The 22,664-nt window shown below is 42.1% G+C and overlaps 4 protein-coding genes across 4 annotated transcripts in view; 1 reads left to right on the forward strand and 3 right to left on the reverse strand.

The window, feature by feature from the left end:
* Positions 1–587: 587 nt before the first annotated feature.
* LOC143869805 (uncharacterized) lies at positions 588–1,199 on the reverse strand. Its single transcript, XM_077376362.1, has one exon. The coding sequence runs from the start codon at positions 1,197–1,199 to the stop codon at positions 588–590; it is 612 nt and encodes a 203-aa protein (XP_077232477.1).
* A 262-nt stretch (positions 1,200–1,461) lies between these two features.
* On the reverse strand, positions 1,462–2,319 carry LOC143869806 (uncharacterized). The gene has a single exon (XM_077376364.1). It carries the CDS (start codon positions 2,317–2,319, stop codon positions 1,462–1,464), a length of 858 nt encoding a protein of 285 aa, XP_077232479.1.
* A 1,825-nt stretch (positions 2,320–4,144) lies between these two features.
* Positions 4,145–4,771, reverse strand: LOC143869807 (uncharacterized). Its single transcript, XM_077376365.1, has one exon. The coding sequence runs from the start codon at positions 4,769–4,771 to the stop codon at positions 4,145–4,147; it is 627 nt and encodes a 208-aa protein (XP_077232480.1).
* A 3,786-nt stretch (positions 4,772–8,557) lies between these two features.
* The window catches only part of LOC143854796 (protein disulfide isomerase-like 2-3), a 67,161-nt gene continuing 53,054 nt past the window's right edge, over positions 8,558–22,664 (forward strand). Inside the window, exons 1-2 of the mRNA XM_077364908.1 lie at positions 8,558–8,802; positions 9,491–9,649. Coding sequence (XP_077221023.1) covers positions 8,680–8,802; positions 9,491–9,649 — 282 coding nt within the window. The 5' untranslated portion in view covers positions 8,558–8,679. The remainder of the gene's footprint in view (positions 8,803–9,490; positions 9,650–22,664) is intronic.

Here is a 22,664-nt window from a genome sequence, read left to right on the forward strand (position 1 = left end):
GAAGTCGACTGACCCGCCCTTCCTTATAAGGAGGGAACTCATTATCCAATGATTTTTTTGGTGGTATCCGGGATGATCAACCTCGGTCGCGCTCCTACATCATCTGGTTGATCGGTAGATCAGGGCATCGGATCCTCCTGTCTTGGGTCGGATGAGTGCCTCCCCCTACTCGACCGGCTTCTTTCCTCGGTTGGTGGGTGTTAACCTTATGAGGTTAACCATATAATTTATATTTTTAATTTCTTAAACATAGGAATATATGAGCTTTGTCTCTACCCATTTTAAGGTTTGGACAAGCGTTTTACCTTGTTCAATCAGTTTGCCTACACGATTGGTGGGGACTAAAATTATTCGTTTTTTCAAGCATGTATAGAAACATATTTCACACATAGAAACATAATAGGAACACTTTTGAAACAAACTTTAAACTTTATTTCATTAAGCTAAATTCCTTATTACATCCTTTCAAAAGAATTGTCTCTACTTATTCCTGCATTTGAAAAAGAAAAATGAAACAAAAATAACAAATGCAAACAAAGAACAACTAGCTAGACTTACTCATAGAATTTTCTTAAGTTCCGCATATGCTATGTCCCGGGGATCAGTGTTCCATCTAGATTCTCTATTTTGTAGGCCCCTGGGCGTAGAATCCTTATAACTCTGAAAGGCCCTTCCCATGAGAGGGCGAGTTTTTCGGCATTCCTTGGGTCTGAGACCTCTGCCCGACGGAGTACCAGATCTCCTTCCTTGAGAGCTCTTTCTTTCATCCAATGGTTGTAGTACCGAGCGACCCTTTGCTGGTATGCGGCAACCCTGATCCGAGCTTTCTCCCTGGTCTCTTCTACGAGGTCCAAACTGCTTCTCATGAGTTCATCATTCAGTCGTTCATTGTAGCCTTCGACCCTTAGAGAGGGGATGGCTATCTCAACTGGAATGATTGCCTCGACACTGAACACTAAATTAAAGGGAGACTCACCCGTCGTGGTGGGTGGAGTTGTTTGGTAGGCCCATGGGACATTCGGTAATTCCGATGCCCAAGTATTTTTGGCATTTGACTCTCTTTTTAAAACTTTGGAGGAGAATCTGATTGGTGACCTCAACTTGTCCGTTCGCCTGGGGTCCCACCGAGGTGAACCTCTGTTCGATCCTGAGCCTTTCGTAGAAATCCCTGAATTGTTCGCTAGCGAATTGGGGCCCATTGTCAGTAAACAACACCATTGGTATCCCATAGCTGCATACGATGTCGTGGTAGAAAAAAGGATTTTTTTGCCTTAGAGGTGGCCTTTTTTACCGCCTTGGCTTCTACCCATTTGGTGAAATAGTCTATCGGGACATATAACATCGTATGTCCGCCGACTGATGGTGGAAAGGGGCCGAGGAGCCCAATAGATCCATTCCCTACATCGCAAAGGGGATTGGGCTAAAGATATGAGAGTATTGGATTGCTGGCTGGCATGGTACTTACGAAAATGTTTGGCACTGTTCACACTTCTTGTCTTCCAATATGGTCGGCCAAAAGAATCCTCGGCGAAGGATCTTGTGAGCTAGTACCTTGGCCCCCGAGTGATCCCGGCATATGCCTTCGTGTACTTCAGCCATTGCTTGGTTGGCATCTGTAGGTCGAAGACACTTTAGTAGTGGCCAAGAGAATGATTGCTTATAGAGTACTTCGCCTTTTAGGACGTAAAGGGCAGATTTGGCAGTAATTCTCCGTGCTTCCTTTTGGTCCTCAGGCAAGGTACCGTCTTTAAGATATTGCACTATGGGATCCATCCAGCTAGGTTCGTGATCAATATGCGTAACTTCTTCCCTCTCGATACTGGGGCGAGAGAGGACCTCAATATATGCGTTTCCCCAGCTAGTGGTTTCGGGGGAGGCCATTCTGGATAGAGCATCGGCTCTTGCATTAAGGGTTCTCGAAATTTGTACAATTTCGAATTCTTTGAAAAGGGAGACTTTCTCTCTTACCTTCTCCAAATATTTGAGCATTCTTCGGTCCTTTGCTTCGTAAAGTCCATTAATGTGCCCGACGATGAGTTGAGAGTCACTATGGGCTTTCAATCTGTCGGCTTCCAGCTCGAGCGCCAGCGATAGTCTGGCAAGAAGTGCTTTGTACTCTGCTTCATTGTTGGAAGCATCGAAGTCGAGTTTCAAAGCATATTCTATTAGAAATTTGTCAGGTTCGGCCAAGACTAGTCCTGCCCCGCTTCTGCCTGCATTAGTTGATCCGTCGACAAACAACATCCATGGATATTGTTTTTCCTGTTGTTCCTCTTTTATCTCCTCCTTCTCCCCAAGTCTTCGGTCGGAGCCGTGCATTCAACAACAAAGTCAGCAAGTACTTGCGACTTAATTGCGGGGTGAGGTCGTACTTGTATGTCAAATTCGCCTAGTTCTACCGCCCAGTTGATTAATCGTCCCAAAGTATCAGGCTTCTGAAGGATTTTGCACAATGGTTGGTCGGTGAGAACAACTATTGTGTGGGCTTGAAAGTATGGGCGTAATTTTCTGGCGGCAACGACCACCGTAAATGCAAACTTCTCGATGTTCTGATATCTTGTTTCAGCATCGTGTAGTACTCGGCTGACGTAATATATCGGGTGCTCCGTCTGTTGCTCTTGCTTGACAAGTACGTCACTAATAGCTAAGGGGCTTACCACTAGATAGAGGTATAACTCTTCATTCGGTAACGGTTTCATCAGTACCGGAGGAGATTGAAGATATTACTTAAGTCTTTCGAATGCTTCTTGGCATTCACTCATCCACTGGAAATCTTTCATGTTTCTTAGTATCTTGAAGAAAGGGAGACATTTCTCGGCGGATTTGGACATGAATCGGCTCAGAGCCGCTATCCTTCCAGCGAGTCGTTGTACCTTGTTCACAGTCTTTGGAGGTGTCATATCGAGGATGGCTTGTATCTTCTCAGGATTAGCCTCTATACCTCGTTGACTTACCATGAATCCGAGGAACTTGCCGGAGGTTACCCCAAAGGCACATTTTGAGGGGTTGAGCTTCTTCTGATATTTCTCTAATACCGTGAAAGCTTCCTGAATGTCAGTAACATGGTTGGTAATTTTTAAGCTTTTAACAAGCATGTCATCTACGTATAGCCCCATGTTCCTACCGATTTGTGAGGCGAAAATATTATTCACCAACCGTTGATACTTGGCTCCAGCATTATTAAGGCCAAAGGGCATGACCTTATAACAAAATAGTCCTTGTTCTGTGACAAAGGGCGTTTTGGGGATATCGGGGGAGTACATGCGTATCTGGTTATATCCAGAGAAAGCATCCATGAAGTTGAGTATCTCATGGCCGGATGTAGCATCTATCAACATATCGATTCGGGGAAGGGGGTAGTGGTCTTTTGGACAGGCTTTATTTAGGTCAGTAAAGTCCACACATATCCGCCACTTCCCGCTCGCTTTTTTGACCATTACTACATTGGCGAGCCATTCTGGGTAATATATTTTTTGGATGAACCCGGCTTGTAGGAGTTTATCGACTTCCTCTTTTATGGCTTTTTGTCGCTCAGGGGCAAAATTCTGTTTCTTTTGTTTAACGGGTCTATGAGAGGGGTCGACACTTAGCCGATGGACGACAACGTCCGTCAGGATACCTGGCATATCTAAAGCAAACCATGCAAAAACATCCACATTAGCTTTCAAAAAATTGACCAGGTTGGTGCGGGTCTTACCAGTGAGGAGTGAGCCGATCTGGACCGTGTGTTCATCATCCTCCCCAAATAATGGCACTTGAGTTAGTTCTTCTACTGGTTCTCCACGTGTCAGATGATTGTCTGAGCGTGGATCGGTACCGGCTATTTGGAGGGATTCCTTGGCCTTTTTCACTACCTTAGCGTAATCAGCGTAGCAATTTCTGGCTCTTTCTTGGTCCCCTTTTACCTCTCCGACTCCTGCTTTCGTCGGAAATTTGATTTTGAGGTGGGGTGTAGAGACAATCGCTTCAAGCTTATTCAGAGCTGGACGCCCTATGATAGCATTATAGGTGGAGGGGACTTTGACCACCAAGAAAGTTTGCATAATAGTTTTCTGGCAGAGTTAGGTACCGAACGTTACAAGGAGGTCTATCCTGCCCTCGATATGGATCGATCCGCCAGAAAATCCATAAATCGACCATTCAACTAATGCAAGTTTGTCCATCCCAAGGTGCATCTCCTTAAAAGCATCGTAATGTAAAATATTGCAGAGCTACCGGTGTTTATCAGCACTTTACTTACGTTAAAATTGGCGATAATGAGGCGAATGATGACCGCATCATCATGGGGGAGGTGAACTTTGTCGTAGTCTTTTTCAGAAAAGACTATATGTTCCTCATTTTCGATCGATCCCGACCGTAACTTCTTTGTTGGGGCTTCTACCGCATGTATTTGGGCAGCATAAGCCTTTTGCCCGAAAATCGTTGGTCCTCCCGAGGCTAAACCTCTAGTGATTGCATCGATGCTCCCTGCAATCCTGAGTTGGGCATCGATCCTTACGTCCAGGGATTGTCGAACTTCGGAGACATGTCTGGTTTGGTCAGCTCCGATGGTCGATGGGATCGGATTAGAAGGGCCGAGTGTCTTTTGAACCTCTAATTTCTGGGAAGGTCCGATATTCCTCGGGTTCAACAAGTAAATATCAACGCGCCCAACCTCTACCAACGTTTTAATCTCATTTTTTAGATTATAGCACTCATCTGTTGTATGGCCATGGTCGCCGTGATAATGGCAATATTTGCTAGTGTTACGTTTCCAACCAGTGCCTTTCATCTATTTTGGCCATTGGAGAGCTTCCTTTCCTCGGATTTCGTAAAGGATGTTCGTGATAGATGTGTTCAGAGGAGTGTAATTATACCTTTCAAACTGTTGCGAAGGAAGTCAGTTGTTAGATTGCGACTGTTGATTGTCGGATCGAGGGGGTTTAGCCTGGCCATTATTGGACTGAGTCTCTTCTTTGCGCTTTTCCGGAGCTTTGGCAAGTTCTAACTCTCTTTCCACGGCGAAATATTTTTCGTTGTTGACATATTTGTCTGCCACCGCCATTAGCTCTTGGAGATCTCGGGGGGATCGATATTCAGGGTTACCTTGAAGTCCCTGTCATGGATAGTGGATTTCATAGCTGCTCTAACCATCTCTGATTAGGGTCTTTGATTTGGGATAACTCAGCCCTGAAAGTGCGTCGGCGGGTATCTTCTGTGGTCGGCTGTCAGAAAAATACGTAACAAACTCCCGACCCAGTTCACGGAACAAGGATATGGAATTGGGTTTTAGGCGGCCGTACCAGCTGTTCGTCCCTCTCTTCAAGTACGAGGAAAATGCACGGCACATAACCACGTCGTTAGCGCCATTAAATTCCATTGCTCTCTGATACGCTTGTAGATACTCCAATGGATCCGACATTTCGTCGTAAAGGTCCAGTCTTGGTAGGTTGAAATTTGGTATCAGCTGGGCCTGTGTTATCGCCTCTATGAACGATGATTGTATTTTGTTTTCCCATTCAGTCAGGAGGTCCGGTTCGTAAGGTTTCTTAACATGACGCTGCATCTCCTTGACTTGTCACTGGAGTTCAGCGAAGAGTCCCGAGTCATGGGTATTAACTCCGTCTCTCAAATTTTGCTGCGGGTTATGTTGCCCTTGATTTGGATTTCCCGCACTGTTAGCCCTTCAGGGGACGTTGTTGTTCTGGGCTGGAATAGGCCTAAAGGTCAATTCCGGTGCCCGTCGGTCGTTCGCTTCCCCGTCCCCATGATTCGACCTGGGGCTAGTGATTGAAGCCGAAGGTCGATGATTTACCAGCCTTCTGCTGCGAGGGTTTCTACCTTAAGGCGATTCATCTTGTTCTTCTTCTAAGGTGGATTCCTCACCTCCGCAATCAATGGGGGATCACTGACGTTTTGAACCATCGGTGGAGGAGGTGGTAAACGTCTTAATATTTCCTAAAGAGTAAGAGAAACATTCCCAACTTGTGTTGCCAGTTGGTTGAACATAGTCATAGTGACTGGAGTTGTATCTTTGTTGGTAGGCGCTTCCTCCGGAATAGGATTTTTGGGGATTGTGGCGTGTGCTTGACTCCGGTCATTACTCTTTCGCCTTGTGGATTGGTGGTTACAGATTTCGAGGCTTTTGATCTCTCATTTGTCATGGTGGTCCCACGGATGGCGCCAATCTGATGATGTCAAAATTCGCTTAATACGATCTAGCAGTGATAGAGTCGATCCTGTAAGCAACTTGCACTCACAGAAAGGATGTTAATAGACCCTGAATTATGGTTCCGGATGATATTTCAATATTTAAGCTAGAAATCGGTATCATAGGAAAATTGAAAGGAAGGAGATGAAGTTCAGGAGTCTTACCAATGAGGGTGAATGGGAGACGATGTGACTGAACTTGGTCTTCCCAAGTTGCCTATGTACCTCTTTGTTGAGGATCAAGTCACACGTAGTTCCATTATGAGTGCAAGGGTCCCTTTTTATAGAGAAAAGAGTCCGCAATGATTAGAATCTTATTGTTTTAGGAGTCTTGCCTAATTGGTCGACTTCCCTGGGAGATAAGTTTATATCTATTTTTAATAGATATTCTATTTCCCTAAACGAGCAAGTTATTTTTTAATAGAATTCCCTTAGCTGGAAAGCCACCGCCTTAGAGCGCATTACCTCTTTGAGGGACGATTTCCTAACTAGAGACGTTGCTATTTATAAGGAGATGATAAAATCTCATGATCATTCATTCTAAAACCAGCAAGTTGGTTTCTAATTATTCGAAAGTACCACGTGTCGTTCATCAACGGTTAGTGCCGATTTTACCCCTAACATGTAGTACTTTGTGGCCCATCAAATGAACGGTTTCGATCATCCTAAGAAGTAGGCACACTGTAATTTCTGAAAATATTGGACTTCCCATGCACACAGTATAAAATGTCATAGAAAGAGGATAATTTAGACGGTCGAATGGTTTGGACGTGTAGCCCAAAAATACAATGGGCCCACATTGTCTGGGTGATCCAAACCATCCATTCATTAGGCCCTGACATGGATATTGTACGCCTAGAAAATCTTCTCCATAGGATGATCCTAAATCTTGGGTTCGTGGTGGGTTTTATATTGTGCTGTCCATTTTAAACCTCAACAAATTGGAGGGTTAGGATCTTCCTATGAAGAACATTTTCTAGGGCACACCTGCATCAGGGCCATAGTTAGCAAAACTCCGTTTTAAATTCCGTTTTTTTGAAAAAAAACGTGTTTTATTGGTGTGCCATTTAAAACTCCGTTTAAAACTTTCACAACGAATAAAACTCCGTTTTTTTGAGGCAAACGTTTTAAACACGTTTTTTTGGGCCAAATTTCCAATTTTACCCCACCATATTTTGTAAATGATAAAATTCTAAACTCATTTTCTTGTGTTTCCGTTTTTTTTACTATGTTTTTTTGAACCAATACCATATTAAACTCGAATTTTTGCCATCCCCTTTTTTTGGCGAATAACGTTTTGCAAACTAGGGCTGCACATGGTTCGGTTTGGTTCGGTTTTGGGGGATTTCTTGAACCGAACCGATGCCATCGGTTTGGAAAATTTCCAAACCGTAACCGAACCGTTTGGGGGTCAAACCGAACCGAACCAAACCGATCTTGACCGGATCGGTTCGGTTCGGTTCACGGTTTATCCGATTTCCTTGAGTTGGATTGTTGCTACTTTTATGCCCTGTTAGGATTACAAGAAAAAACATTTTTGATGAAATTTTACTTCAGTTTTCAGCATGTAATAAGTTATTCTTTTGGTCTTTGGTGTTATATTTCCGCCCATTTTATTTACTTGGAACCACCCATTTTGGTCGGTCTCTTCTCTTTCCGGTTAAATACATTAGATTTGGGTGTGCCAAGTAAAGAAAATTGATATATATATATATATATATATAAAATGGCAAAAATACAATCAGTTCATCGGTTCGGTTCGGTTTAAATTTTTCCAAGACCGTGACCGAACCGATCCAAACGGTTTATGGAAAACCGAAACCGTGACCGAACCAATGCCACTAAAAACCGAACCGAACCAAACCGAAAGGCCCGGTTTGGTTCGGTTTATCGGTTTAGGCGGTTAAATGTGCAGCCCTATTGCAAACTATGATCAGGGCACAACAAATGAATGGTTTGGATCACCAAAATAATGTTGGCCCGACTTTATTTTTGGTCCGCACGGGCTTGCACGGCCGTCCACAGAAAGAGGTGCCTTCCTGATTTGTGGGTCTACCATGAATGGGCCAAGGCACAAAATTACACCCACCGTAACATCTTACCCGTTCATCAACAAACTATTTGATCATAAAGACACAAATACCACATGTCTAATGAAAATCCCACAAGGGGCCAGCAAGTAAAACTCAGCCCATAACCAATATTCACCATTGGATAGCAAATTTGATTCACGAAATCTCATTTACAATATACACGTGTCAGAAAATTGGAGGAATCCTTTATGTACACGTGGAGACCTTTGATTGGTAGTTACACGTGTACTCCTCTCATCGGTTTTCCTCATAAAAAAGGCGTGGGAAGAAAGAAAAAAGAGTAAAAAGGGCAACAAATTTGCCTTGGTGAGTGTGTTAAAACTACAATCAGAGAAGAAGCTACTCCTTCTAAACTTTTTTCTCCTCATTTCGCTGTGAAAGAAGAAGAAACAGAAATATGTCTTTCCCTTCCTTGGCTCTTATCCTCTTTTTAGTCCTCCACCTCGGCTGTCACGTCTCTGCCCTCTACGGGCCCTCCTCTCCAGTTCTTCAATTAAACCCCTCCAACTTCAAATCCAAGGTAATCGATTTGATCCATCCACCCCTCCTCCCATTCTTTTTAGTTCTTTCATTTACAGAGAAATCCAACAATCTATACGGTTTTTATTTGATCTTGAATAATTATTTCACAAAAATTGATTTAGAGAGAAAAGGGGAAAGGGTGGTAATCTATGATAAATTGGAATAAAATACTAATAAAGGAAAAAAAAAAATGTCAAACAGTCTAATAGGACAATGGGAAAAACAAAACTAAATCTAGTGGCTAAGATGATTGAATCATATCACTACCATAGTTGGCGACCCGCCCCAATTCTTTCTCTATATTATGTTTTGATTATTAGAACTGCTAATTTATTGGAGCCTACTGTAAGATAGGGCACTGATCATCTATCACATTGATAGGATGATCCTAACCACCCGTTTGGAGGTCCCCGATTGGATGGATAGGATTGTCCAATCAGCATTTTGTTTTTGTGGAATGTCAGCCCATCCACTGTGTTAGCTTTAGCAATTACCTATTACACTATTTGTGTATGTGTATGGTGGATATTGGGGAAGACTACCACTTCAATTAGTGTAGGGACTACTAAACCGGGGACTCTTAGAAAAGTGCAAAATTTCTGTATATTTTGATACATAATTTTCTATTCTAGGACAAATATGGTCTCTTTGTTTTTCTATATGAGGAAATTCGGGTATGGTGGTAGGTTGTGGACTCGAACAGAGTTGTACTTGTTGAATTCTTTGCACCTTGGTGCGGTCATTGCCAAGCTCTAACACCTATATGGGAGAAAGCAGCGAGTGTTTTGAAGGGCGTTGCTACTGTGGCAGCTCTTGATGCCGATGCTCACAAGTCACTAGCTCAGGTTTGAAATCCAAAACTCCATTTCTAGTTCAGATATAGTTGCCTGCAGTATGTTATTTGGAAAATTCTCACTGGAAATGTACTGTGTCAGTTCATTATGAGTGAAATATATTCTTTTCACTAAATGAAAAAGAAATATTAGTATTAGAATGTAAGGCATTACAATACAAATGCAGAATAGTTGATACTTGTTCTTATACTTGAATGAAATGTTATTCCTAGTGGTAGAATGACAACCACAATTTTATAGTGGTTGATGATGTAATAATAATTGGGTTATCATTCATGGTTTCTAGTATCTTAATTCTTGAGGCACTTGGTAACATGGTGGAGAGTCTGGAGACATCCTATCGAGCGATGATTCCCGCAACTAATTTACCTTATTGTAACAAATACACATGTATATTATGCATGATGTTATAGTCCTGTTGGACAAACTAGGTCTTCTATTGTAATTGAATTGTTAGTTTATAATCTCTGAACATTTTTGTTGGCTTACTGAGAGTGTTGTTTCTAGTTCTCTATATTATCTAGAATGGGGAAAATCAATCTTTTCTCTGGTTAACTAACAGCAAATTCCATGTTCTTTCATGTAAACTTTCAATCACAATTTATGAAATTGATGTTGTATGTTCTGATGTAACTAATTTTTATTTTGGAAAAAAAGGCATGCCCCACGCTGCTGCTAATATTCCATTAAGCAAGTGTTAGTATTTCTCCTCTTTTTTCATGAGAAGGTCACTTCCAATTTTTTGACGAATTCTTCGATGGCTTGGTGCTGGACAAAGGCACTGGGGCCACTTTCATTGCCCTTATCCCAAAAGTTGCGGATGCTTCTAAAATTACTGAATTTCGTCCTATTAGCCTGGTGGGATGTTTATACGAAGTGGTGGCAAAATTGTTAGCGGATTGCTTAAAGGTCGTGCTTCCATCTATTATATCTGATTGCCAAACTGCTTTTGTTACTAATAGGCAGATTTTAGACTGCTCATTAGTAGCTAACGAGGCCATCGATTCTTATCGTAGACTCGGAGTGGGAGTTACTTTGTGCAAATTGGATATGGAGAAGGCGTATGATAGGGTGGAATGGGATTGCTTGGATTATTTGCTTGGGAGAATGAGATTTGAAACTAGGGGGAGAGAATGGATTAGGGCTTCTGTCTCTTTTGCGTGGTTCTCAGTTCTGATTAATGGATCTCCTAAATGTTTCTTTAAGTCATCACGAGGTCTTAGGCAGGGAGATCTCTTGTCCCCTTTTCTGTTTGTCATTGTGGCAGAGACCCTTTGTAGATTGATTTATAAAGGGAGTGGGATGGGTCTTTTCAACGGCTTTAAAATATGAAGTAAGAAAGTTGACGTGTCTCATCTTCAATTTGCAGATGATACTCTCCTATTTTGCGAACCGGAATGAATCAAGTGCTGAACTTGAAATCTTCCCTTAGATGTTATGAGCTGATTACAGGTCAGAGATCCAATTTTCACAAATCTAGGTTGTATTCTTTAACCTTGACCTGGCTAAAATTTTGGGGTGTCAGTTAGATCATTTGCCTTCTACCTATTTGGGTCTTCCTCTGGGGGTTGGTAGACCTAATAAAGCTTTGTGGGAACTTGTTGTTGAAAGAATTGAAAGGAGGTTGGAGACGTGGAAAAGGAATCTTGTTTCTAGAGGGGGAAGACTTGTGTTGGTCAAGGCAGTGTTGGCTCATATTCCCATATATTTCTTGTTGTTGTTCAAATGCCTGGTTAGTGTAGTTTTGCGGATTGAACAAATTCAATGTAGGTTTTTATGGGGAGGTAAGGATGAGAAGAAGGGTATTTCCTTGGTAAACTGGAAAAAGGTGTGCCTCCCTATTAAGATAGGTGGTTTAGGTATTAGGAGAGTAAAAGAATTTAATCATGCATTGTTGGGAAAGTGGCTATGGAGCTATGTAGAGGAACGATCTCAATTGTGGGTTAGGGTCATTGGGAGCACATATGGTTGCTTGCCGGGAACGTGGGTTTCTGACAATGGCTTCAAGAAGAAAGGATTGACCGTGTGGCATGGCATTTTGAAAATGTCACATGCGTTTAACAAGTGTGTTAGGTTTAGAGTTTATTCGGGGGATATGATTAAATTTTGGAGTGATGTGTGGTGTGAGGATGAACCTCTTATGGTTTTGTTCCCGGATCTATATAATGTAGCTTCCGATAAAGAGGCTTTTGTTTATGATTGTTTTGTCCACGATGGGGGTAGTTTAGTTTGGTCTCCGATCTTCAGGAGGAATTTCTTTGATAGGGAGTTAGAGTCGGTATCCCAATTTTTTAAGCTTCTAGATGGGTGCTATATTAAGAGGACCGGTTTGGATAAAAGAGTATGGATTGCGGAATCTTCTGGCTTCTTCTCTGTCAAATCTTTCTATTTATTCTTGATGCCTTGCGGTGTATCCTCTATCTCGGCCAAGGTATGGAAATTTCATTGTCCATCTAGAGTTTGTATCTTCGGATGGGCGGTTTGTCGCGATCGGATTCAAACGATTAACTTCCTTCGGATCGGGGTATGTTGCTTGTGGACCACTGCCCCCTACGCTTGGATGATGGTGAATCTGTGGGTCATCTTTTCATGCATTGCTCATTTTCTCGTCAGATATGGAGCTATATACTTTTGAGGTTTGGCATATCTTGGGTTTTTCCATTATCTATTCCGGATTGGATGCATCAGTTTGTGCCGTGGAGAAAGAAAGGTAAATTGTTGTGGAGAATTTGTTTGCTTGCAACATGGTGGGTGATTTGGGAAGAGAGAAATTCAAGAGTTTTTGAGGGGGTTGCTAAATCCCCGTACTGGCTATATATGAAAATTATTGCCCTTTCTATATCGTGGGTGAGATGTCTTTCGGCATTCCGATTTGTTTCGGCCTTTGATTTATGCGAGGGGTGGAGAGAAATTTGCTTTAGTAGGGAGGCTAGGTCTCAGATTGCTCAGCAGTGCGTGGCTCCTCCTATTGGGATGTTCAAAATTAACTTCGATGGGTCGAGTTTTGGGAATCCGGGCTCGGCAGGGGTAGGCGGGTTATGTCGAGATGATTGCAGCGAAGTAGTGTGGTCTTATTCTGGCCCTCTTGGGGTATGTGATGTCTCCGAGGTAAAGGCGGTATATCATGGTATTAAAAGATTTGATAGAGAGAGCCTGGATCGCATTATTGTGGAGGGTGATTCACTCAATGCGATTCGATGGTTGAAGGGGGCGGTGTTACCTCCTTTGAGATTTTCGTCTATCTTTGATGAAATAGATGATCTAATCTCGGGCTCTGCTATTGTTTTCAATCATGTGCGGAGATCTGCCAATGGGGAGGCAGATTATTTGGCTAGGGGTGGGGTTAGTCGTATGGCATTGGAGTGGTTTGACTTCCTCCCTCGAGGGTTTTTTGTAACTTTTATTTTTATTGTTGTTTTACCTCTTGTACTTTCGGGAGTGGTCCTCCTCGGCCCGCTCCCTTATCTAATGGAATCATTCTACCATTTCAAAAAAAAAAATTCATATCGAAGAATGAAAGTGGAAGAGAGAAAGAGGAGATGAAGGAAGAAAAGAAAGAGAATAGAGAATTCGTGGGAGGTTTTGGAGTTGTGACATTAACCCTAGGATCAATGTTTATGTAGATGTAATGTTCTGCTAATTACATAAAAATCCATTAAGAGCCATATTTTATGGCCTTATCGTAATACTGTATTAAACATAAGTGACAAAATGATACCAAAACATGGATATAAATCAATCTAAACTCACTTAACTTTTAAAACCCCGCTTAAGTTGGAGCATTGATATTATCCAAGCCCATGTTGGAATACATTACGAAGCTGACATCGATTCAGATCCTTTGTTAACATATACATTAGCTGATCCTCTGACATCATGTGCAAAATAGATATTAGCTTGTTTGTGACCTCATGAAAACGTGCCTATCTACCTTTTTTAACAAGTGAATTATTAGTAAATGTGAAAATTCAAGCAAGCCAAGGCTAACCCTGAAAATTACAAATGCAAGAGAAAGAAAAAGAAAAGGAGAAACAAAATTACAATATAGCCCACCAAATGATCAATCTATTACAATACACCAACATTAGCCAATGTGTTACCCCCTTATGACTGGAAAACATAGTTACTCCATTCCAGGATGTCCAAGATCTCCCTATGTATGGGTTTGATTCTCAAAGGAGGGGTAGTCTCATACGTCATCCATGTAATATGCTGAGGAGTTGCCTTCAATCCTTATCTTCGAGGTTCTACTCCTAGGAACCAGCTTGAAACCATTCTAGAGAGCTGAATTTACGCCTCCGTCACATCATTGTCCCTGCATGGGCTTGCAAAGGATAAAAAAGTGCCCCCCCCCAAATGACATGCAAAATCCCTTTTATCCTATGATTTGTGGATACGAACACGGGTGTTGCGTGTCGACACGGACACGGAGTGTCGGACACGACAACTCAACTCAACTAAGCCTTTGTCCCAAACTAGTTGGGGTCAGCTAATGAATCCTTTAGAAAATTTCCATGAAGGAGGAGAAAGAATCAACCAGGCTCAAATTGACCAAGTCTAATCTTGACACTAGTTGGGTTCTTCTACATGGATCATTTTCTTCCATTCTCTCCTATCCAAGGTCATTTTCTCTGTTATGTTCCTCGCCATCAAGTCTTTCCTCACTAATTCTACCCAAGTTGTTTTCGGTCTGCCCCTACCACTTTTTACTCCATCAACTTGGCACAAGTCACTTCTTCTCACTGGACTTAAGCGGTGCTCTCTCATCTTCTCCTCAATTGGTGCCCCACCCCCACCTTTTTACAGATCTCTTCATTTTTAATTCTATCTAACCTTGTGTGGACGCACATCCATCTAAGCATTCAGATCTCCACTACACTCATCTTATGCACATGTTGTTTTTTGGTGGCCTAACATTCTGAGCCGTATAGCATGACTGGCCTTACAACTGTCTTATAAAACTTTCTCTTCAACTTGGTAGGTATTTTACAGTCGCACAGAACTCCTGAAGCAAGCTTCCACTTCAACCAACCTACTCTTATTATGTGGTTAACATCCTCTTCAATCTCTCTTCCTTATGTAGGATTGAACCAAGATAGCGAAAGATATCCCTCTTAGGTTCTTCCTGTCCAGTTATATTTACTACATCCTCGCCCCGCCACCCTACATTACTGAAGTTGCACTCCATATACTCTGTCTTAGTCCTACTCGGTCTAAAACCTTTGGATTCCAAAGTAGTTATCCATAACTCTAAACTTAGCATTAACTCCTGCTTTGGTTTCATCAATTAATACTATGTCATCTGCAAATAACCAAGGTTTTAAATCTCGGTTTCGGTCATCAACGAAACCGAAACGTTTCGGTTTCGGTACGAAATTTCGGACGAAATCTTGTAAAAATTTCACCGAAATTTCGGTGATTTCAGAAATTTTGGTGAACGGAAATTTCCGAAACGTTTCATCGAAATTTCCGAAATTTCGGGGTGAAATTTTGTACTTCACCGAAATTTTACCGAAACGAAACATTTCCGCCGAAATTTCCGAAACGTTTCGGTGAAGTTTGGTACTTTTCCGACTCACTGTGAATTTCGTTTCGTTTTCCACCGAAACCGAAATATTTCGGTCGAAACGAAACGTTTCGGCCGAAATTTAAAACCATGCAAATAACATACACCACGACACCTCATCTTGGATACCCTCCGTAAGTTCATCCATAACTAGCGTAAAAAGATAAGGGCTTAGAGCGATCCTTGGTGCAGTCCTATTGTAATTGGAAACTCACTAGACGTGCCATCTGTAGTTTTGACACTGGTTACGACAAACTCCAAAAAGTTAAAAACAGGGACACGGCTATAATAGAAAGTACATATAATCATGATTTGTGGACAGGGATTTGTGTGCTGATTTTTGACACATATACGAGGCATCTGACATGGCAACCTCTAAAAATTTAGAAATAGTATCACACTCATACACATACATACATATAAAATGACTGACACTTCTAGCAGTACATTTAAAAGTGTCTAAAGAAGCGTCAACCCGTGTGGACACGGGTGTTGTGTCGGACACGGCACGACATGCGTGTCGAACGCGACATGACATGCGTGTCAGCAATAAATTCAAAGTGTCGGCCAAATCATAGCTTTTATCACTACAACCAAAAAGGGGTTTTATCGGCGTTCATGAACGCCACTAATAGTAAGCATATACGCCACCAAGACTAGAGAGGGATTTTACAGGTAAAAGGTTAGACATCTACAATACCATAAAACATTTCGACCTAGAAGTACATTCAGAAACTTCAACTACAATCCAGTTAATTATCTTACCAATTGAGTTTTTTACCCATTAAAATAATCTACAAACCTAATGGGAAAGGATCCTCCATGAGTATTCATGTCTCTTATTACCATGTTTACGCCACCAAGACTAGAGAGGGATTTTACAGGTAAAACGTTATACATCTCAGGAAACCACATTAAAAAGACCAAAGAAGGAACCTCGAATCTGTGGATTCCAAGGGCATTGGATGAAGAAATAAGAGGGATTCTAGGGGACACAGACATAACACAAGTCTCGAGAGTTGTAGATATGTTTCTTGACGAGTTGATCACCAATAAGAATCCATGAAGAATGCACCATAAGAAAGCGATGGACCTACGAGAGGTAAGAGAATTCCAAACATTGGGGATTCTAGGTCTCAAAGGAAAGTACCAAAATAAAATAATATGATGTGATTGAAAACCACATTTTGGGCTTGGGGAACCAACTTAACTCATCAACATTGTCAATCGAATAGATGTAGTGGGCACTGTTCAAGTCTACCTCGAGCAAAGGAGAGGAGATGAGAGACGAGATGAGAGGCAAGATGAGACAATAGGTGTGCGTGAGAGAGTGAGAACTTTGTGCGTTAATTAGAGAGAGTTAATCTCTCTCTCTCTCTCACGCACACATCATATATTTATATAAAATATAATGGAAAGACAAAAATACCCCCCATTGTGGAGGCGCACATACACAACCACGCTTAACACTCCCCCTCATGCTGGAGTATGTATATCATACATTCCCAGCTTGTTACATAAATCGCTTAACCTTGCCTTGCTCAATGGTTTTGTAAACATGTACGCTATTTGATCATTTGATCTCGTAAACACAATGCAAATCTCCCCTTCTTGAATTCGATGACGAATAAAGTGACAATCCACCTCTATATGTTTTGTCCGCTCGTGAAAGACAGGATTCATAGCTATAATGGCGGACTTGTTGTCACAGTGAAGCGACGCAGGTGAAGAGTAGGGTAACCCAATCTCTGACATAAATGACCTCAACCAGATCAACTCGCAACCTGTACAGGCCATGGCTCTGTACTCAGCTTCTGCACTTGACCTTGATACAACTTCTTGTTTCTTGCTTTTCCAAGACACTAGGTTACCTCCAACGAAAGTACAATAACCATTGGTAGACCTCCTGTCTGCAGGAGATCCTGCCCAATCTGCATCTAAATATCCCTCAATCCTCATTTGACTATGTTTTCTGAAGAGGAGTCATTTACCAGGAGCTTTCTTCAGATATTTCACTATTTGATTAACTGCCGACCAATGAGATGACTGTGGTGCACTCATATACTGACTAACTACGCCAACTGCATAAGCTATATCTGGGCATGTGACAGTAAGGTAAATTAACCTCCCAAATAAACATCTATCTCTGCCTGGATCCTCTAGTAAATCCCCCTGATCAGGTGAAAGTTTGACATTTGGGTCCATGGGAGTCTCAGCTGGCTTTGCTCCCAGAAGACCAGTCTCCTCCAATATACCAAGTGCTTACTTTCTTTGTGATAAAGATAGCCCTCCACGTGAATGTGCTACCTCTATCCCTAGAAAGTACCTTAAACGACCTAGATCTTTGGTGTAGAATTCCTTCTGAAGAAAGTCCTTCAGCCTCTATATACCTACACTGTCACTCCCTGTAATTATGATATCATCAACATAAACAATCAGGAAGATTCGACCACCTTTGCCCTGGGAACTGAACACTGAATGGTCTACGATACACTGTTTCATGTCAAATCGTATCACTGTCTCACTAAATCTTCCGAACTAGGCACGAGGGGACTACCATATATTGCCTTTTTAAGCTTGCAGACATCATGTTTCATCTCCCTCTGAGCAACATACGCAGGAGGTTGCTCCATGTATACCTCTTCCTGCAGATCACCATGCAAGAAGGCATTCTTGACATCAAGCTGATAGAGAGGCCATGACATGTCCACTGCAAGGGATATCAAAACTCGTACTGAAGGGATTTTAGCGACAGGAGAAAGGGTTTCTGTATAATCAATGCTGTAAGTCTGTGTATACCCCTTTGCAACCAGTCTTGCCTTCAATCTTTCTACAGTCCTTTTTGGGTTGTATTTGACTGTGAACACCCCACTTGCACCCTACTACCTGCGCCCCTGGAAGAAGAGGGACCAATTGCCACGTATGATTTGACTTCATAGCACCCATCTCTGCCTCCATTGCTGCTCGCCAACCTGGATGGGCCATATAGCCTCTACAACAGAGCGCGGGACAGAGACAGAGGATATAGATGATAAACAGGAGTTATAATTGGGTGAAAGATGAGTATAAGAAACCACGTCAGAAATAGGATGATGTGTGGAACGAGAGCGTGTACGAGATGAAATAGAAGCCTCATCAGGAGAAACACTCACCTTTGGAGAAGTAGGGAGTCCTGCGAGTTGTGGGGGAGCTGGTAGGCATGAGGTGTCATCTGGACCTGAGGGCAATGATGACGACTCTCGACAAGAATAAACCTTCAATGGCTTGGATTGTTCCATAGGTGATAAATTTGGAACTGGAACGGGTAATGGCAGCGGAACCTGAGAAGCAGGAACTGGTATAGGGACAGACTCAGTAAAATAAGGTGTATCCTCAAAAAACGAAACATCGGCAGACACATATGCACGACGAAGTTGAGGACTATAACATCTATAGTCCTTTTGAGTACGAGAATAGCCCAAGAATACACATTTGATAACACGTGGATCCAACTTATCAAGTCCAGGAGTAAGGTCATGAACAAAGCATGTGCAACCAAAGACTCGAGGAAGTAAAGGGAAGGGATTGCCAGATGGTTATAAAACTGAAAATGGAGAACGGTTTTGGAGAACTGATGATGGAAGACGATTTGCTAGGAAACATGATGTGAGAATAGCATTAGCCCAGTATGACTTTGGGATGCGCATCTGATAAAGAAGGGTCCTAGCCATGTCTACAAGGTATCCAAGTTTCCTCTCAGCAACACCATTTTGCTGAGAGGTATGAGCACAAGATGACTGATGAATGATGCCATGGCTAGATAGAAATTCCTGGAACCCATTTGAAATAGAGAAGTATTCACGTGCATTGTCAGTACGTAAGCATTTGAGAGAACATGAATACTGGTTAGTAATCTCAGCATAAAAAGAATGGAACATAGGAAAAACTTCTGAACGATCTTTATTACATATAACCACGACATTCTTGAACAATTGTCCACAAATACAATAAAATATCGATATCCAAATATAGATGAAGTTCTTCATGGGCCCCAAATATCAGAATGCACTAGCTTAAATGGACTCGAAACATGACTAGCTCAAATGGACTCGAAACACGACTAACTGAACGTTACGGAAAGGAAACACGATGGTGTTTCCATACTGACAAGACTCACAATAAAACTGACTAACAGGACTCGACACAACTGAAGAATACTGTAGACGATCTGCTGGAGGGTGACCAAGACGGCAGTGCCGCATGAACGAATCAACTGAAGTATGCAACGCAGTGGGCGGAGTATCATCGTCAAAGTAGCAGAGTCCATCCACCTCATGCCTCGTTCCGATCTTCCTCCCAGTCACAAGATCCTGAAACGAACAATAAGAGGGAAAGAATGTCACATAACAGTTAAGACGACGAGTAAGTTGACTAACAGACAGAAGATTACAAGGAAAACTAGGAACACATAAAACATATGAGATAGATAAGTTAGAACCAAGAGATGTGTCCCCTACACCAGAGACAGGGCACAGAGCCCCATTAGCCAAAGTAACTGATGTAGAAGTGGAAGTGGGCTTAAAGGGACTAAGAAGATTACTGTTACCCGTCATGTGATGGGAGGCTCCAGAGTCAATGAGCCATGAACATGTGTGATTAAGAGAGCAGGATGGGTTGCTACCTTCCGTTGCAAGTGTGGCAATGGGTTGTTTTCCTTTCTCCTGTAGACGCAACAGATGCTCGTACTCAGTACGAGAAACAACCAGTGTATCAGAATAACTAGGCATGGAAGCTACAGCCTTCAAACTCGTTGTGGGAGTCCTACAGACATGATGTGCAGCCCGTGGGGGTCGTAAGTCTGGATGCAAGTCATAACAATAGTCAGCAGTGTGATCCTCCATGCCACAATGTGTACAATAACGGGATACACCACCACCAGTGCCACAGCCTCCCTCTGAATCACAACCAAAACCTCTACCAGATCCGTGACGGCCACGGCCTCGACCACCACGGGTACCACGACCATAACCAGACTGAACAGCTAAAGCAGATTGCTCAATAGAATCATCAGAAACATCAACCCGAAGAGCTCGCTGAACACGAGAGAAAACCACATAAGTGATGATAAATTGCCCTCACCTACTATCAGTTGTCGAATAGGAAGAAACTCTCTTCCTAGACCATCCAAAAACTGAGCAACACCTAACTCCTCTTTCTGTTTGGCTAGCACAACAGGATCTGTAGAGGGTGGCAAGTAAGATTCCAGCTGCTCACACTAACCGACAAACTCAGAGTAGTACTCAGAAACAGATCGCTCTCCCCTCTTCGATTTGAGAAGTTTAGAATAAACATCACAGATCTTCGTAAGATTATTGGTTCCTGAGTAGAGGGTCTCTGCACGTAACCAAACAGCTATTGAGGACTCCAAGAACAACATCTGACTCGCAATCTTGGGTTCCATACTCTGACATAACAGGGATTGAAGACTGGCATCCTCCTGGCTTCACTTGTCAAAGGTGGAATCCTTGGGTGATGGTTGATCCGAAGTGACATAACTCAATTTGCCCTGGCCACGGAGATAAAGCTTAACAGCACGACTCCATGCAGGGTAATTGAATCCGTCAAGCTTGATCGAAGTCATAGAAGTCACAGTGAAAGGGCCAGAAACAGTAGAGGAAGTAGAGGGCGTAGTCATGGTGAATAGCTACACAAAATCAAAACAACCCAAACGAACGGTAACACACAAAACCACAACACAACAACAAAAAAATGAGTTAGTTGCTATTCACCCAATCAGCGATGTCATGAACAACCACATGAACAACCACAGATAGGTCCACCAATCTGACTAACAGCCACCATCAACCATAAACATTGAGCAGAATAACCCCTAAATCCACAAAATATCAAGTACCAACCAATACAAATAGAGCTGAATCACTGATATAAAATCACAATCCCTACTAGTACCACATGTACTCAACCATGTATCACCACCAACTAACAGCAACTACAGCCAGCACTGTAAATCAAGCCTTTACCATGAACCTATTACTACCAACAACACCAAATCGAACAACCATGCCAACGATCGGTACCATTAACAACTAATCACCAACGAATCGTGAACCAACCACCAAGAAGGGCATCCACAAATGCTATCGCATATAGTAACGCACAATTCATGTTTAAACCATAAATACAACGAGTTGGAAGCAGATTAACGGGAGTTTAGGGACTGATTTACATAAGAAAATAGGTTAGGGTTTGTATCTGAGAGTGGGATGTGGGTTGAAGGATTGTATGGTATACTTGAAGTAGAAAGAATAAGGTGCGAGTGATTTGGTGGGGGTAAAAGTCCACAGAGGGATGGGTTTTGGGAACGATGGCACTGATTGGGTAAGATAATTTGATGTGGGTGGTTTAGAGATGGTGAAAAATACAAAGGATGCGATTAGGGTTAGGGTTAGGTAATATCTCAAGGTACTGTTCTAATTAGGGTTAGGGTTAGGGTTAGGGCCGAATATGGTTTAGGTTTGGAGAACTCCAATCTCAATCTTCAAGTGGTGTTGAACATCTTGATCTTCATGCTCTGTTACCATGTTTGAATCTACATCGAGCAAAGGAGACGAGATGAGAGACGAGATGAAACAGTAGGTGTGCGTTAGAGACAGAGAACTTTGTGCGTTAATTAGAGAGAGTTAATCTCTCTCTCACGCACACATCATATATTTATATAAAATATAATGAAAAGACAAAAATACCCCGCATTGTGGAGGCGCACATATACAACCACGCTTAACATGCACTAACCTTAGCAAACATTTTCAGTAACTTCCTAGCTATGTTGCATGGATTCTTCGCCCCCCTATGCTGAATCCGTGTCCACACGTCTCCACATGTGAATCGGACATGAATTCACGTGGGACACCCAGATTCCTGTCGTGGCCGTGTCCCGCACGAATCCTGTTGTTTTCTTTTTGGGTGAATCCGATTCATCGTTGTCTCCTTTCCGCACGAATCCTGTTTTTTTTTTTCCGCGCAAATCCGATTCATCGCTGTCTCTTTTAAAATGTGAATCCTGTATATTTTTGCTTTAAATGTGTTTTCTTATCTTTTTTTTATATGAAAGCACAACCTGTACTCTTTTAATACAAAACTCGCAACAACCCGCCACCCTCAAATTTTTCATGAATATATATATATATATATATATATATATATATATATATATATATATATATATATATATATACACACACACACACACACATATATACTTATTTAAAAAAAAAAAAAATTAAAAATTACCGAATCCGAGTCCTACTTTTGGGGGCTTGCCAAATCCAAGACCTCGAATCCGTGTCGGATGCCGACACGCGAATCCGAATCCATGCAACATTGCTTCCTAGATGCACTTAAGGATATACCATCCTGAAGGAGCAGATTGATAACTTGATG

This window comes from Tasmannia lanceolata, unplaced genomic scaffold (genome assembly GCF_043159265.1).
Source record: "Tasmannia lanceolata isolate RefF3 unplaced genomic scaffold, GAP_Taslan_0.1 ptg000003l, whole genome shotgun sequence".
NCBI lineage: Eukaryota > Viridiplantae > Streptophyta > Magnoliopsida > Canellales > Winteraceae > Tasmannia > Tasmannia lanceolata.

Excerpts from the sequence above, each read along its gene's own strand:
- LOC143869805 (XM_077376362.1), bottom strand. The coding sequence starts at position 1,199 with ATGGGCCCCAATTCGCTAGCGAACAATTCAGGGATTTCTACGAAAGGC.
- LOC143869807 (XM_077376365.1), bottom strand. The coding sequence starts at position 4,771 with ATGAAAGGCACTGGTTGGAAACGTAACACTAGCAAATATTGCCATTAT.
- LOC143869806 (XM_077376364.1), bottom strand. The coding sequence starts at position 2,319 with ATGCACGGCTCCGACCGAAGACTTGGGGAGAAGGAGGAGATAAAAGAG.